The 14,591-nt window shown below is 36.9% G+C and overlaps 1 protein-coding gene across 8 annotated transcripts in view; it reads right to left on the bottom strand.

Moving 5' to 3' along the window:
• Positions 1-14,591, bottom strand: part of NETO1 (neuropilin and tolloid like 1) — a 128,334-nt gene that overhangs the window by 35,756 nt on the left and 77,987 nt on the right. For all 8 annotated transcript variants that reach the window (XR_013370873.1, XM_077882518.1, XM_077882468.1 and 5 more), the window contains exon 7: positions 12,516-12,744. Coding sequence is in view for 7 of the 8 variants with exons in the window: in XM_077882518.1 (XP_077738644.1) it covers positions 12,516-12,744 (229 nt within the window). In the remaining variant the exon portion in view is untranslated. The remainder of the gene's footprint in view (positions 1-12,515; positions 12,745-14,591) is intronic.

Raw genomic sequence — 14,591 nt, 5'->3', positions numbered from 1 at the left:
TATGCAATTAGAGAAAATGACATTTTATTTGAAAAATGTTGACCAGATTTCAGGCCAGAAATAGATTTATGCCTCTTCTCTTCATCTCCTTTATCATCTTCATATATTTTTTGAAAGATCAATATCTGCCTTTAAAACTCTATGTTCCAATGTGACTTAGTTATCTGTCAAAATATCCAGTATTATTAAGATACATTTTAATCTCTTTTTTTAAAATACAAGAAAATCTATTCACAAATTTCAATTTAATCCCACTCACATTTATTAGATTCCCCCAATCTTTCTGCTAGAATCGTACATTGCTATGGCTCCAAAAAGACATTACATTAAGAAAAGAAAAGCATCTTCATGAGGAAATTATATTCGATAGATAGAGGTCATTTCTTTCCTCACATAGGACATGAACCCCATCATGACTTATCCATTCTGTTTGATTCCAAGAATGAGCATACATTTTTATACTATAATTATATCTGCTTTGGATCAGCTACATGATGATTTCTTCACTACCTGCATTTACACAAAGCTATAATGACCATAAGGAATATATTATATTTCTTTGGAGGAATCTGTATTCTGATTATTATTAGTACTTGGACGTGTGTCTCAGGCTTTGTTTTCATGACTGCTGTACACATGCCTGCAACAGTTGGTTAGACCTGCTGTTCTGTTAAAGTTACTATAATTGGTTTCATTGTTGAACATGCCAAGTCCCTAAAGTGGGAACTGAGGTAAATAAAGATTAGAGTGGAGAAAACATGGACCATCATAACCTTAAGTTTGTGATTCTCTTAGTTCAAAGGCTAACAATTCAGAATAATAGTTTCCTGTTTCCATCCAACAACTATATACAGTCTGTTTTCAGTGGTAGACACAAACTACTGCAGCTGTAAAGCCAGCATCAAAGGGATCAATATATGCTATCCCCGAGGATCCTACCAAAAATTACAAGGAACTTACTGTCTTTATTCTTGTCCACAGGATTCTTGGCAGACTGACAACTTAACTAGAGACCACGTTGATCTAAAAAGTTCAATGGAAATTTTGTGAAGTTTTCTAAGTAATTCAACAAATAAACATAGAAACCAACATTATTTAAATATTTTGGTCTAAAAAAACTCAAGGAAATTGATTTTAAATTTTAATTATTCCACCAACCTGTATATCTATATGCATACTTTTAAAAAAACATAATTGGAGTTAAATGACAGTCAACAATAAATGTCCATTAATAATTAAATTAAAATATTAAAATATTTCTGATGGCTGTTTTTTTCCTGCTACAATTGGACTCAACCACATGCTTAAAAAGAAGGGAGGGTGTGGGTCCCTGGCAGATGATACAATTTTATATTATTATCCTTTGCTCAAAATTCTCATTAAATTTGCAAGTAAGAAACTACTGTGAAGATTTCCTTGGGTTGTTATTCCATTAACAAACACATGAGTAGCCACCATTTGCTCTGAACACATATTTAAAACTTACAGTTGTTCTATAATGTCTCCTTCATTTTCTAGAAAAGAAATTGAGGCTTAAAGTCAAGGTGTTACAGGTAAGAAAGGAGCAGAATGGACTGACTGGTACCAAATGGGTATTCTTACATACATTCGCATCCTATTTCAATTTTTTTTAACAACAAAACACTTGTTTTTTCAGATTTGTAATTCTGTTTTGAAAAATGTCTAACATTAATTTTAGAATTCTAAACACGTATATACTTGCCAAAATTACAGGTTTCTGATGCATCCCCTTTTTGTATTTTTTCTATAGTAATAAAAATATTTAATTTTTAAATTATATAGATGACTATTATATTCATTATATAGAAGACTATTTACTCAGTAGTAGGGCATGAATGGGACATGTGTGTAGATAGACCATTACCACTCGGTGCTGTGTACCTTTGGTCTTCAAGTCAAATACCTTTTTCCCCCCATAATTTCAGATGAAGAGTATGTCACTTCAATGAAAATAAATCAAATAAACACAAAATAAGAGCATCAGATCTACTGTGGCAAACTGAATAATGGCTCCCAAAGAAGCCCACATCTTCATCCCCAGAATTTGTGAATGCTGCTTTTTATGCAAAGGAGATTTTGCAGATGTGAGTAAGAACTTCAAAATGTGGAGATTATTCTGGATTTCTGATGAAATCACAAGTATCTTTACAGAGGGAGGAGCTCCAAGGGGCAGAATGTGATATAACAAGCAAGTGAAGAGATATGAGAGGTTACCTTGCTGGCTTTGAAGGAGGAGCTATATAACCCACAAAGGGAGGAACACAGCTCTAGAAGCTGGGACAGGTGAGGGAATGCACTCTCCACTATGGCCTCCCAATAGAGTGGCTTTGTTGACACCATGGTTTCAGCCCACTGAAATCTATTTCGAATAATAGATTTATATTGTTTTAAGCACTAAATCTGTGGTAATCTGTTACAGTAGCACTAGGAATGAAGCCAATATGCCTATTTATACCAAGTAGCTCATTTCTGAGGGTAATCAGAACACGATCCACCAGCCCCTGTAGATGTAGGTATGACCACACAATACCGCAACGGGGGCAGAAAAGGCCAGAAATAGGAAATGTGAAGAATGAGATCTCTGATGTAGGAGGGTGATGGTTTTCAACCAGGACACCCTGCAACTCCTGAGTCACGATTTGTGAAATGGGTCAAGAGTAACATTTTCTAACTACTTACATCATTTAAAATAATAGCAGAAATTCAATGATTTAATCACATCACCCAGCAGAGGAAGGACTGATGTGACCTCTAGTTCTCCAAGGACATTACAAAAATGCAGGTTCAATCATCAGCATCTGTCATGCTATATAAAAGCCATCAAGTGAGAAGATCTTGGAGGTAAAAAGTGCAGAAATTCTAGTGGAGACCTTGGTAATTATGTAGCCTAAAAGAACAGGTCATTAGATAGTGACCTGTCCTCACCTATTGGCATAATTACCACCCCCCAAAAAACTCTTGATCAGTTATCATTTCCTGACATTGTACATGGGTCTTGATTTTCTCAACACAGAAAATAACATATGTATGGGGCACCTGGGTGGCTCAGTTGGTTAAGTTTCTGACTCTTGATCTCAAGTCTTGATCTCAGGGTTGTGAGTTTAAGCCCCACATTGGGCTCCACGCTGGGCATGGAGTCTACTTAAAATATATTTATTTATATATCATACATACCTATAAAACATATAAAATTATATATAATTATATATAATATACAATATATTATATATACACATACAAAACATATATACTCGTTTTCTTAGATTTAATAAATCCCTTCAGAAAGTCATATCAAAGTCTTATCAAAGTTATATTATTGCTTTAAAAAATGTTTACCAAAAAAACTGCTCATTGTAGAAAAATCATAAAACCTTGAGAATCCAAAAAACTCATCACCTAAAAATCATCACTATTATGTCACTATTAATACACATGTATTACATATATAATAAATACTTTATATTAAATATTTATCACACATGTTTACAACAGTATACTTGCACATGTTTTGTTTGCTACTTGCTTTTAAAATTTTATTTTTTCATATACTCAATGTTAGTATCAGTCTAATACATCATTTTAAGGGTGAAAAGAATATATGCATGTTCCAAGAACCAGTTAACCAAGCCACTCAAGCAAGTTTCATTTTTTAAATGATACTAATCTTATCACTAATATACACATTCCTAGGTATACTCTTTAGATCAGTAGGAGAGACTTTATTTTTATTTTTTAAACCTGCTTTAGAATGCTGACACATACTGCTAAGTTACCCTTCAGAAAACTTCCCCTTTCCTACCAGCATACATATATTCTCATTTTACTACACTATCTCAAAACTGGGTAATTATCGCTATTTTTCAAAACAATTTGATAGATGAAAATGAGGTCTTTTTCCTTTTGGAATTTATATCCTTTTGTTCTTTAATACAGAAAGGTGTGTGTTTCCTGTACCAACAGGCCATTTGTTTCTCATGGATTTATTTCTCACTTTATTTGCCCCATTTTTATCTGGTATGTTTATATAACTTTCTCTAATCGTCTTATAGCATCTTTATTCCTTTTAGGTTAAGAATATTTACCCCACTGCCTGCTGTTTATGTTGCCAATCATTCAATTAAGCTTTTCCTTTTTAAATTTTAATTATGTTTTTATAATAATACATATCTTAAATTTTGGATATTTATATATGTGATATGTTCTCTTATCCGTACAGGGTTTTATGTCTGCTTGAGAAAGACGTGCCAAAATAGGACACATATACAGCAGTCTTCCAGCCTATTTCATATATTACTGAAATTTCAATCTATGCCATCTGGTATTTATGCAGCTGTAGGACAGATATAAGTAAATATTTCCTATATTATGAAGTAGTCTTAAAACTTTTTAAAGCACACCAACTCAAAACTGAGGCATGGAGATCTCTATCAATAAAAACATCGCTTTAGATTTCTGTCTGTGTCATAATTGGCAACACTGCTTCCTGTAACAAACAGCATGTTTTCTCCTTGCATGAAATACATGTAAATACAATGTCTTTCCATCTCACCATTTACTCCAAACTTGTGAATGTGTTTTCCCTTGCTTTTTCTAGAGAAGAGATTAAATATTATTGCTGTGAGTTGATCGTCATCGATATTTCCTGGTGTATAATCTCAGAGTGTGAGTGAACTTGGTGCATTTTACATTCATAATCAAATATCTCTATAGTTTCTCTCCCTTAGAATTCACCAGCTTTAGTTTACTGATGTCCTATGACAAGTGCACTTGCATACTGCAAAACTGGGAACATGCACTGTTGAGGATGGAATGTAAATTATGTACACAAGAGGCAGATAGCATGCCAAAATATGCTCCAAACAAGAAACGATAATAAAACTGAATGGTGAAATAAGAATTGATCACTGTGGCAGAAGAGCAAAAATCCTACTAATAACAAATGCTAGAGAAAGAGCAAAAATCTCCTATGAGAAAAGAATCCAGTGTCTCAGTGGATAATTTGCTGAAATAAAGGACAAAGTGGTGAAGCTGTGGAGCAAAGTACCAAACATAAATGAACATTTTCTGAAGTGAGTCACATACTGGAATTTAGTTTGAGTGAGTGTGGCAGCACCGTAAGAGGAGCAACCATCCACTCACCTCAGCGCCTGGCTGCTCACATGCTTGTGGAAGGAACAAAAGAACAAATGAAGGCATATGAATAAATCATCAAAATGAAAACTCTGATGACTAGGTATATGACATAGGAGTGGTTACTCAACCTTTAGGGTCAAGCTGATGTTGGAGGGATTATTTTTTTATATATTTCCTGCAATGCTATCTTGCCACAGCTCCTCAACTACTGAATCTAGAAACAGCAATAAACAGTTAATAAAAAATGTTAGTTACTATACGCAAGTAACTTATGTAGATAGACATCTGGATAATCAATTGCATTCAAAAGCACACCTCATTACAAAAAGAATGTGTTTTGGTTTTCTACTGTTGAGTAACAAATTACTACAACCTTACTGGCTTAAAACAACACCCACTTATATCTCACAGTTCTATGAGTCAGAAGTCTGTGTTGGGGGTTCTCTCCTTAGGGTCTCACAAGGCCAACATCAAGGAGGCAACTGGACTGGGGTTCATCTGGAGCATGGGGTCCCCTTCGAGCTCATTCTGGTTGTTGGCAGAACTCGGTCTCTTGGATTATGGGGCTGTCAACCCCCTGGCTGTCAACCGGGTGACATTCTCAGCTCACAAAGCCCACCCACACGCTGTGCCACATGGCCTTCCCTACAATAGGGCAGTGTGCTTACAGCCACAGGATATTTGCTACAGCTTAGAATGCCTCTGACGTCTCCCATCCCTGACCTTTCCGCCTTCTTTCAAAAAAGCTTATTACCAATATTTGCTGTGTATAGTCAGACCCACTAGGATAGTCTTCCTTTGGTTAATTTAGAATCAACTGATTTGGGGATGGTAACTATTATGCAAAATCCCCTTTGCCACAAAACGTAACAACAATCATGGAGTGACATTCTGTGATATTCAAATTCTTCCTGCACTCCAGGGGAGGGGTGTTTGCAAGGCCTGTACATCAAGAGATAGATAATACTGGGGTCATCACAAAACTCTGCCTGTCACAGCCCACCAGCTGGCTGACACCCCCACTCCCACGCTTCACTTCCTTCATGGATGCAAAATAGCATCTCTCTTTCTGAAGTCTCCCACGAGTGTCACTGCAATGCAGCACCTGTTCAAGGTCCCAAAGCTCACATCTGAACCATGTAAATGTGGTGCAGAAGAGGCTCCTGGGTGCAGTCCTTGAACTGCAGCCCTGGGGCCCATTTCCCCTCCACCTGTCGACCCAAGGAACCAAAGAGACAAGCCACCTGCCCCAATACCCCAAAACACAATGGTGGGAGAGGCGCAGCATAATGGCCATAGAGATTCCGGTTGGGAGAATGGAGAGTAAATAGCAATAGTTTTGAAGTCCAGCAGAGTAAATGTTGGATTTCTCTGGACTATGTTTCTAGTTTGAGGAAAAACCCTCTGTCAGGGTGGGCTTCACCTTGACATTCTTGGTGCTGCTCTAGGAGTCTTTCTTCCCTTCTTTGAAAGGTGACATATGTTTGAAGTTGGGCAGTTCTATCTGATAGCTCCCACTACAAGAATTTTGGGCTTCTGGTGACATCTTCTCATTAGTATTCTGACCCTTCCAGTCCACATTTCAGGTATTCGTTACAGCAACAGCTCCCTTTCAGTACCAAAATCCGCAGTGCTTTTCTACTGCTGTGGAACAACCACCAGAAGTTTAGGATCTTAAAACAACACCCATTTTATAAGCACACAAAGCCAGAAGTCCGAGCACTGGGTCCTCTGACAGGGTCTCCTAAGGTGCAAACAAGGTGTTCGCTGGGGCTGTGGACTGCACCTTGGCCAGGGTTCTCTTCCTAACTTGCTCAGGTTGGTGGCATAATTTACTTCTTTGCAGTCGTGTGACTGAAGTTCCCATTTTCTTGCGAGCTGTCAGCCAGATGCTCTGGGCTCCCCAAGGCTGCCCCTCTCACAGGCAAGCAGTACACAACACACCTGTCTGCATTCTTCCTGCAGGGCAGCAGTTCCTCTGGCTCATGCTTCCCCTTATTTCAGAGAGCTCATCTGATTACTCACATCCACCCAAGAAAATCTCCCTCTTGATGAACTCAAAGCCAATTGATTAAGGGCCATCTGCATGTTGCAAAATCACTTTTGCCACAGAATGTAGTTTATTTTTTTTTAATTTTTTAAAAAGATTTTATTTATTTATTCATGAGAGGCACACACAGAGAGAGGCAGAGACACAGGCAGAGAAGCAAGCTCCGTGCAGGGAGCCTGATGTGGGACTTGATCCCAGGACCCCGGGATCACTCCCTGGGCCGAAGGCAGACGCTCAACCCCTGAGTCACCCAGGTGTCCCCAGAATGCAGTTTAATCATGGAACCGCTATCCCAAGGGATTCACAGGTTCTGCCTACCTCAAGGGAAAAGGGATGTGAGGTGGGAATCTTTTGGTTCATCTCAAAATTCTGCCTTCAACTCCATTTTCCTTTGAATTTGGGTGCAATTGTATGTATGTCTTCATTGTAAACAAATCTATAGTTTATACCTGACACAGTCTTTGCCACAAATAAAAAAGTAAGTAAATTATCTCATTTTAGCAAATTATTATAAACAGCATGCTACAATCTTAAAATGGACAGTTTGTTTTTTACCTCTCTGTATTTGTCTGTTTTTAACAGAAATATGCTACTCATTAATCAAGTCTTAAGTGACTGAGATTTTATGATGCAAAACTTCTAAATGAAAGCAGAAGAGTAGCTGAAAGCAGAATTTCAGAAGTCAAAACTAGATATTACTTACATTATTCATCCATTCTAGTTATTGCAAATTTATGTTACACAGAAAAAGCTGAAAAAGTTGGCAGGCAGCTCAATTTGAACACATTTCACTAACATTTCCATTATGTCTATTTATGCAGTTCCATCATGATTGGTTATGAATTTTCATATATAAGTATGCTCAATATTGAAATTATACTAACAATAATCACATTTCTAAAAAATTGAGTGATTTTTTTTATAGTAAAATCAATGACTTATAAAAAGTGATGCAGGGGCACCTGGGTGGTGCAGTCAGCTAAGTATCCAACTGTTAATCTGGGCTCAGGTCATGATCTCAGGGTCATAGGATCAAGCCCCACATCCAGCACCATGCTTAGCGGGTGTCTGCTTGAGTCTCTCTTTCCCTTCTCCCTCTACACATTCTTTCACTTTTCTGTAATTTATTCAAATATAAATGTAAAAATATGATGATTTGAAAATATGTTTCTATTTCCATCCATTAGTGTCCAGAGTAGTATGTTCCAGAGCAGAAGTCCCTTGTTTAATTTTACATGAATCTAATCTTCTAGGTCATATGAAAGTGGTGTACTGTATGATTTTAGCATGTTTGTATAAGATGTAGACATAAGATGCAGCAGACAGGACAGAAAGATCAAAATTCAGTTTTTAAAGCACATAAACCACTGCTGACATATTTGAGCTACATGAGTGACATGTAAGTGCTACCTATTGTTATCACCATCTTTATCATCATCATCTTTAGACAATAGAAGCTCTGTCCATTCCTTATAAGTGACAAAGCTATCAACAAGAGAACGTATGAGCTCAGGGGCCAGGTCTTAAATCCTTGCCACAGTAGTGTTCAATCTCTAAGCATGGAGTTGAGGGTGTGCAGGGAAATCCAGTTAACTTCCTGCATCTTTTCTTATTCTGTTTCAATTCACACAATGTTTGGGATTGAAATAGATGGTCTCTAAACTCTTCTGTAATATCTAAAAATATAAAAAAATATAAAGCAGAATCAGGGGATCCCTGGGTTGCTCAGTGGTTTAGTGCCTGCCTTCAGCCCAGGGCTTGATCCTGGAGTCCTGGGATGGAGTCCCACATCAGGCTCCCTGCATGGAACCTACTTTCCCTCTGCCTTTGTCTCTGCCTCTCTCTTCTCTCTCTCTCTCTGTCTCTCATGAATAAATACATAAAATAATTTAAAAATGTTTTTTTTAAAGAATCAGACCTATAAATACAACAAATGAACTGATGGGGAGGTGGGTTGGGAGGCTGGGCAAAATGGGCAAAGAGGGTGGGAGGTACAAGTTCCCAGTTAGGGAATAAGTCACAGGAACAAGAGGCACACCATAAGGACTACAGTCAGTGATACTGTAACAGGGATGTAATGGGGCAGATAGTAGCTACACTTGTGGTGAACATAGCATCATATATAAACTTGTCAAATCACTAAGCTTCATTACCTGAAACTAATGTAACATTGGGTATCAACTATATCAAAAAAAGACATCATATGGTCCCAACACAAGACCTTTTGACAGATTTTGGAATACTGTTGAGTATGCTATAGGCACCTCTCAACACTGTGCTGGGGATACTACCCAATAAATGTCCACAACCAAGAAAAGTATCAAGGAACCAAGAAACATGAAGGTGGTTTCTTATTATTTGAGTAAGACAAAGCTGTCATTGATTTCACACTTCTAATCTTTACTCTGTGTCTGTGGGTGTGTATGGAGTAAGATTAGAGAGATATACTTTAAATATGAATATTATATGTATTATATAATTATTTATAAGATAGTATATTATATATAAACTATATATATGCATATAATATATATTATATAAGTTCTATACCTGTCATCATCAAAAAAACAAAAATGTAACTCAAAATACTCTCTTAGCCACCAGCATCAAATAAAACAATCCCATTTGGGGAACTTGAAACTCCCTAAATACAATTCCTTTGTTTCCTCATTTAGAGCCCTTAAAATGACCCAAACCACTCATTTTCTGAGTGGCAGCACTGACTGAAGTTCACTTCTTGTTGTTTTGAAATTTTCGTCTCCTATCTGGAATACTTTGATTTTAATCAAGAAAGACTTATTAGTCCATAGTGAACCCTTCATCACAGAATGACTTTGATTTTAGGCATATACAGTAGAATTCCACCCAGTGTTAGCCCCCCAAAAAGAAAAAAAAAAGCAGAATATCAAAAAGCTACATGGCAACATGACACAGAGGATAAATTTGTTCTAATTGAAGCTTATTGTAAAATTTATGAGATGATCACAGAAAATGCTATTGTAATACTCTTCACTGAAATGAGAGTGATAATCCATCCACTGCACAGGAACATAAAAGAATGGGTACTTTCCTCCTACAGAAGAAGAATGTCATGTTTTTTTTCTGAATTCAACATTGAAAAGTCCACCCACATGATGGAAGACCTGCAGACCATTTACGTACATGCATGAAAACTCTATCTTTTAGCCCATATAGAAGTATTTCTAATGGCATTTACACAGTATGATATAATTCACCATTTCTTGAATCAGCAGAATTTTAAAGATTTATATAACTCAGTCACTGCTAGAATTTAATTGAACCTTTGAGGTTTATCAGTCCTTTCCCTACAATACACAGACATTCCCCTCCACCATCCATGCCATGTGCTGATCTGTTTTCAGAGAGATCACCCTTTATGCACAGCCTATATCCTCTATGGGAATCCACTCAGTTTTGGAATATCCCAGTTCCTATGAGCTAGACATGCTTTTCCTAAATTTCACTCAGATGTTTCCCTACAATTTAACAAATCTCACCTTTCAGACATTAATCCATATCACCAACATAAGTCTAAGGCAATTATCACATTTGAACAACAACAAAATCTCTAAGACAAACACTTCTCCTTTGGGCTCGTCTCATGTTTCTAGCTGCTTTTACATCCTGGTTAACCTCTTCCAAATGATTACTCGCCTCCTTGTTCATAAAACCCAAAAAAGAACAGATTATGTAATCTGCTGTTTGACCAGTGCAGCTTTCCCACGAGACTATCTTCTTTGAGTGATTTCACTTTCTTTAATATAAGCCGAGACTGCTAAGGTTCTTTTTAAATAATTGACAAAAATAAAAAGCATTAGCTCATACTGTGTTTGAATGGAATAAAACTTTAGAAAGTTCTAGGCATCAGGGTTCTTCTACACTACTGTTGTTTTGGTTGATATTTGAAACATAAATATATAATTTCATTTTATCCTTATTGCATTTTATGGTACAGTTTTGGCAAAAATTGAAGATTTTTGTGGTATTTGTAAAACCTTGATAACATACAGGTTAGCCCTTCTATATGTGTATTATTTTAATCAGGAATTCTCAACATATTATCACCCAAGACTGAGAAGAATATTAAGTATCTTTCACCTCTCACCAAAGGCAAAAGCTATTGGCTACTGTGGAGTGATCAGCAGTGAGGACATGAAATGTGCTATCTTGTAGCTTGAATTTCTTCCTACCCTAGTCAAGAAAATGACTAATTTTTTTTTTTTGGCCCAATACCTTGCTGAAATAAAGATGTACTACCTTTAACATTTTGATCAACTGCTGAAATGAGGGCATGATAGCAACATGCTGTTTAAATCTGCAATAACACTGGGAGAGATAATGCACTCCATGATGGTATCAAGTTGTAGAAAGACTGAGTGACATTTGGTACTTCTGGCGTCCTAGAATTCTCCAACTGGGTAATTAGAGAGGAATTTCAAGCCAAAACTATTCACTATATAAAAGAATTGTCCAGTATATTTAATATTTGTGAGTTGGAAAAAAATAGCACATGCTGTGCCTATCACCAAGAAATCTTGAGGATTTCAAAAACATTTTGTTTTTTCTATTTAAAAAATACAGTTTCAAAATACAAGATGCTGATTTCTTAAAGCTGAATTTTTCAGGATTTTTTTTTCATTTGTATAACATTATTAAACATGAGCTATTCAGGGTTTCTAAAGAACATTCCAAATATATCTATTAATATGACTCATTATTTGTTAGAACATAATTTCCTAAAATTGCTGTGCTTTGCACATAACTCTGGATATCACCCATTGTGCCATTTTAAATATTTTCTGAAACTTTTTCTATTTACTCTCTTCTCAAGCAATTCCCTCTCTTTGCCTACTTTAATTGGAACTCGACTGTCTCAGACCTATTTGCAATAAAGGGGACTGCAAGAGAAGCTTACTAAAGAGAGCCTGACCAAATATTTTTGTGCAGGTTTTTAAGATTGAAAGTCAAACTTCATCAGAGTCTGTTTGAAGTCCCATTCACTTCATAAGAGCTAAGCAAAAGACAAGACAAATCATCATTTCCCAGTTGAACAGTGAACTGTCTTAAGGCAAGGCGATGATGCCTGCACCGAAACAGGTAATCAAAATGTCATGTGTAACTCTCCTGTCACTGGGTCAAAATGAAGGAAGGGGAATCTCAGTGATTATAAGGACTTGTGAGACACACCCCAGTGCGCTCACACTGCAGGGACAAACACCATTAGCAGTTGATGGGCCTTGCAGCCTATGACCTAGGTGAAGGACAAACAATAAAGTGCAGAGAATCTTACGTTCTTGAAAGGATGTAAAGAGCATCTGAAACCGGCTGTTCCGACTGCCCTCATCGGCCCACATGCGGATGACCCCAAGACCCGTGCGGAGCATGACGTCATTGGCCACAGTGCTACAGAACTTGGCTTTCAGGTCCCCCACTGAGCTGCTGCCATCATACACAGCCACAAAGTTCCTTTTGCATTCGTTTGAATTCTGCATCTCATAGTCCAAGAAGCGTAAGTAAATCTGGAAGATAACAACAAAGATGCAGTCATTTCCTCAAAGCAGAACAGGATTTCTCTTTAGTCTCACAAGGTAGTCCTGATGGCAATCAATCTTATGATTTTTTCCCCTGTGGAGAGGAGGAGGTAAAGCTGTACAACCAAGATCAAACTGTGTTTAGTAATTTTTTTCAGATGTTATTTTCCTTTCTTCATGCACATAAATGTATGGCAATAAATAAGGTATATTACTATTAAAGGAAAACAGAAATGGTATCAGAACATGGTCTCTAATTTCACTTTGTTTAAATCATTTCACACAACTACAGTTTCATTTTTGAAGGAGAGGAAAGAAGAAAGAAAGAAAGAAAGAAAGAAAGAAAGAAAGAAAGAAAGAAAGAAAGAAAGAAGAAAGAAAGAAAGAAAGAAAGAAAGAAAGAAAGAAAGAAAGAAAGAGAGAGAGAAAGGGAAAGAGCTAATCTGTGACTGTTCTCACCACAATATAGAGTCAAGCCATTTAGTTAAGTCCACATAAATAAAAATTATATTAACATTTAATGAGTAAAAATTTCCTATGCAACATACTACATAGATTATTTTTAAATACTCCCAACTACTCTATAAATTCAGATGGTGAAACAGAGACTCGGGTGGCAGAAACTGGATGCCAGACAAGGTGTCTCTAACTCCCTAGGCTATGACCCTTCCACAATATAAGACTGCTGCAGACATGTTGTTTTATGATCAACAGATTTTATTGGACTCTGTTCCAATGTGCATTACAAAACCACAAGCAATTCAGCCAAAGATAGGTTTGAAAAAAAGTCATCTGTCCATTCACCCACTGGTTCAACATTATCTACACTGTGGCCTCTGACTTTGTCCCAGACACTATTCAAGGCACCAAGGACACACCAGTGCCCAAAGGAATGAGGCTCAGTGTTGAAAGTGTGTGTCTATTAATCCATGACACACAGACCAATGTCATACCAACAGAAGGGACATAAAGAAAAAAAAATCTGTGCACTATGAGAGGGATTTCTGGAATGGTTCTAAAACGAAGAAGGCATCCTTCAAAAATATCTAAGTATTTTATGTTTTTGAACACGAAAGGCTACAGGCTATTTTCTCTCATACACCCCTCCATTAATGTAACACGGGCGTAAACTGGAGACATGTGTTCAACTAACAATCCATCTCTTTCATCTCTATACTCATTTTTGTTTATTTATTCATAAACTATGAATCCCATAAAACAAACATTTCTCAGGTTCCAGATGTCTGCCTTACATTTAAAAGCTTCTGTATTTCAAATTATAAGAAATTTCTCTTGCACCCTCAATGATCTTACTGAATTGGGCAGCAATCCTTGTTAATCTGACCTTCAAAATGGTTGTTTACATCTCTGCTGAAGGGTCTATGACATTTCAACCGTCTCCCAACTGGCCTGGATATGTCTAAGGTTCTAACTTTCCACTACACTCCCAAAGCCCAGCCCCGTCAAAGTTATATTTCTAAGAAACAGATTTAACAATCACACTACAATCTTCAACTGGCTTCCAAATGGTTATAATAATAATTTTTTAAAAAGTTTAAAAATCATGAACTGGCAAATTTTTGTTCTTAGGTCTGAACATTTCACCCTTATTTTACAAAATGCCATCCTTTCTGCACAGGACATTAGTTATATGTGAGTAACCATTCCTTATTCTCTGCCTACTGAGTTCTTCCTGGTTTTTCAAAGTCCAATTCAATTGTCACAAGCCCAGCGCAAGATATTCACTGCTCCTACTCCCCAACCATAGCAGAATTTTCTCTGCATCTTCTATGCTAAAATATTATTTTGAACGTATTTTAAGCTTTAGTTACTGG

Source organism: Canis aureus, chromosome 1, assembly GCF_053574225.1.
Source record: "Canis aureus isolate CA01 chromosome 1, VMU_Caureus_v.1.0, whole genome shotgun sequence".
Taxonomy (NCBI): Eukaryota; Metazoa; Chordata; class Mammalia; order Carnivora; family Canidae; genus Canis; species Canis aureus.
This window is presented reverse-complemented; position numbering and strand designations above follow the sequence as displayed.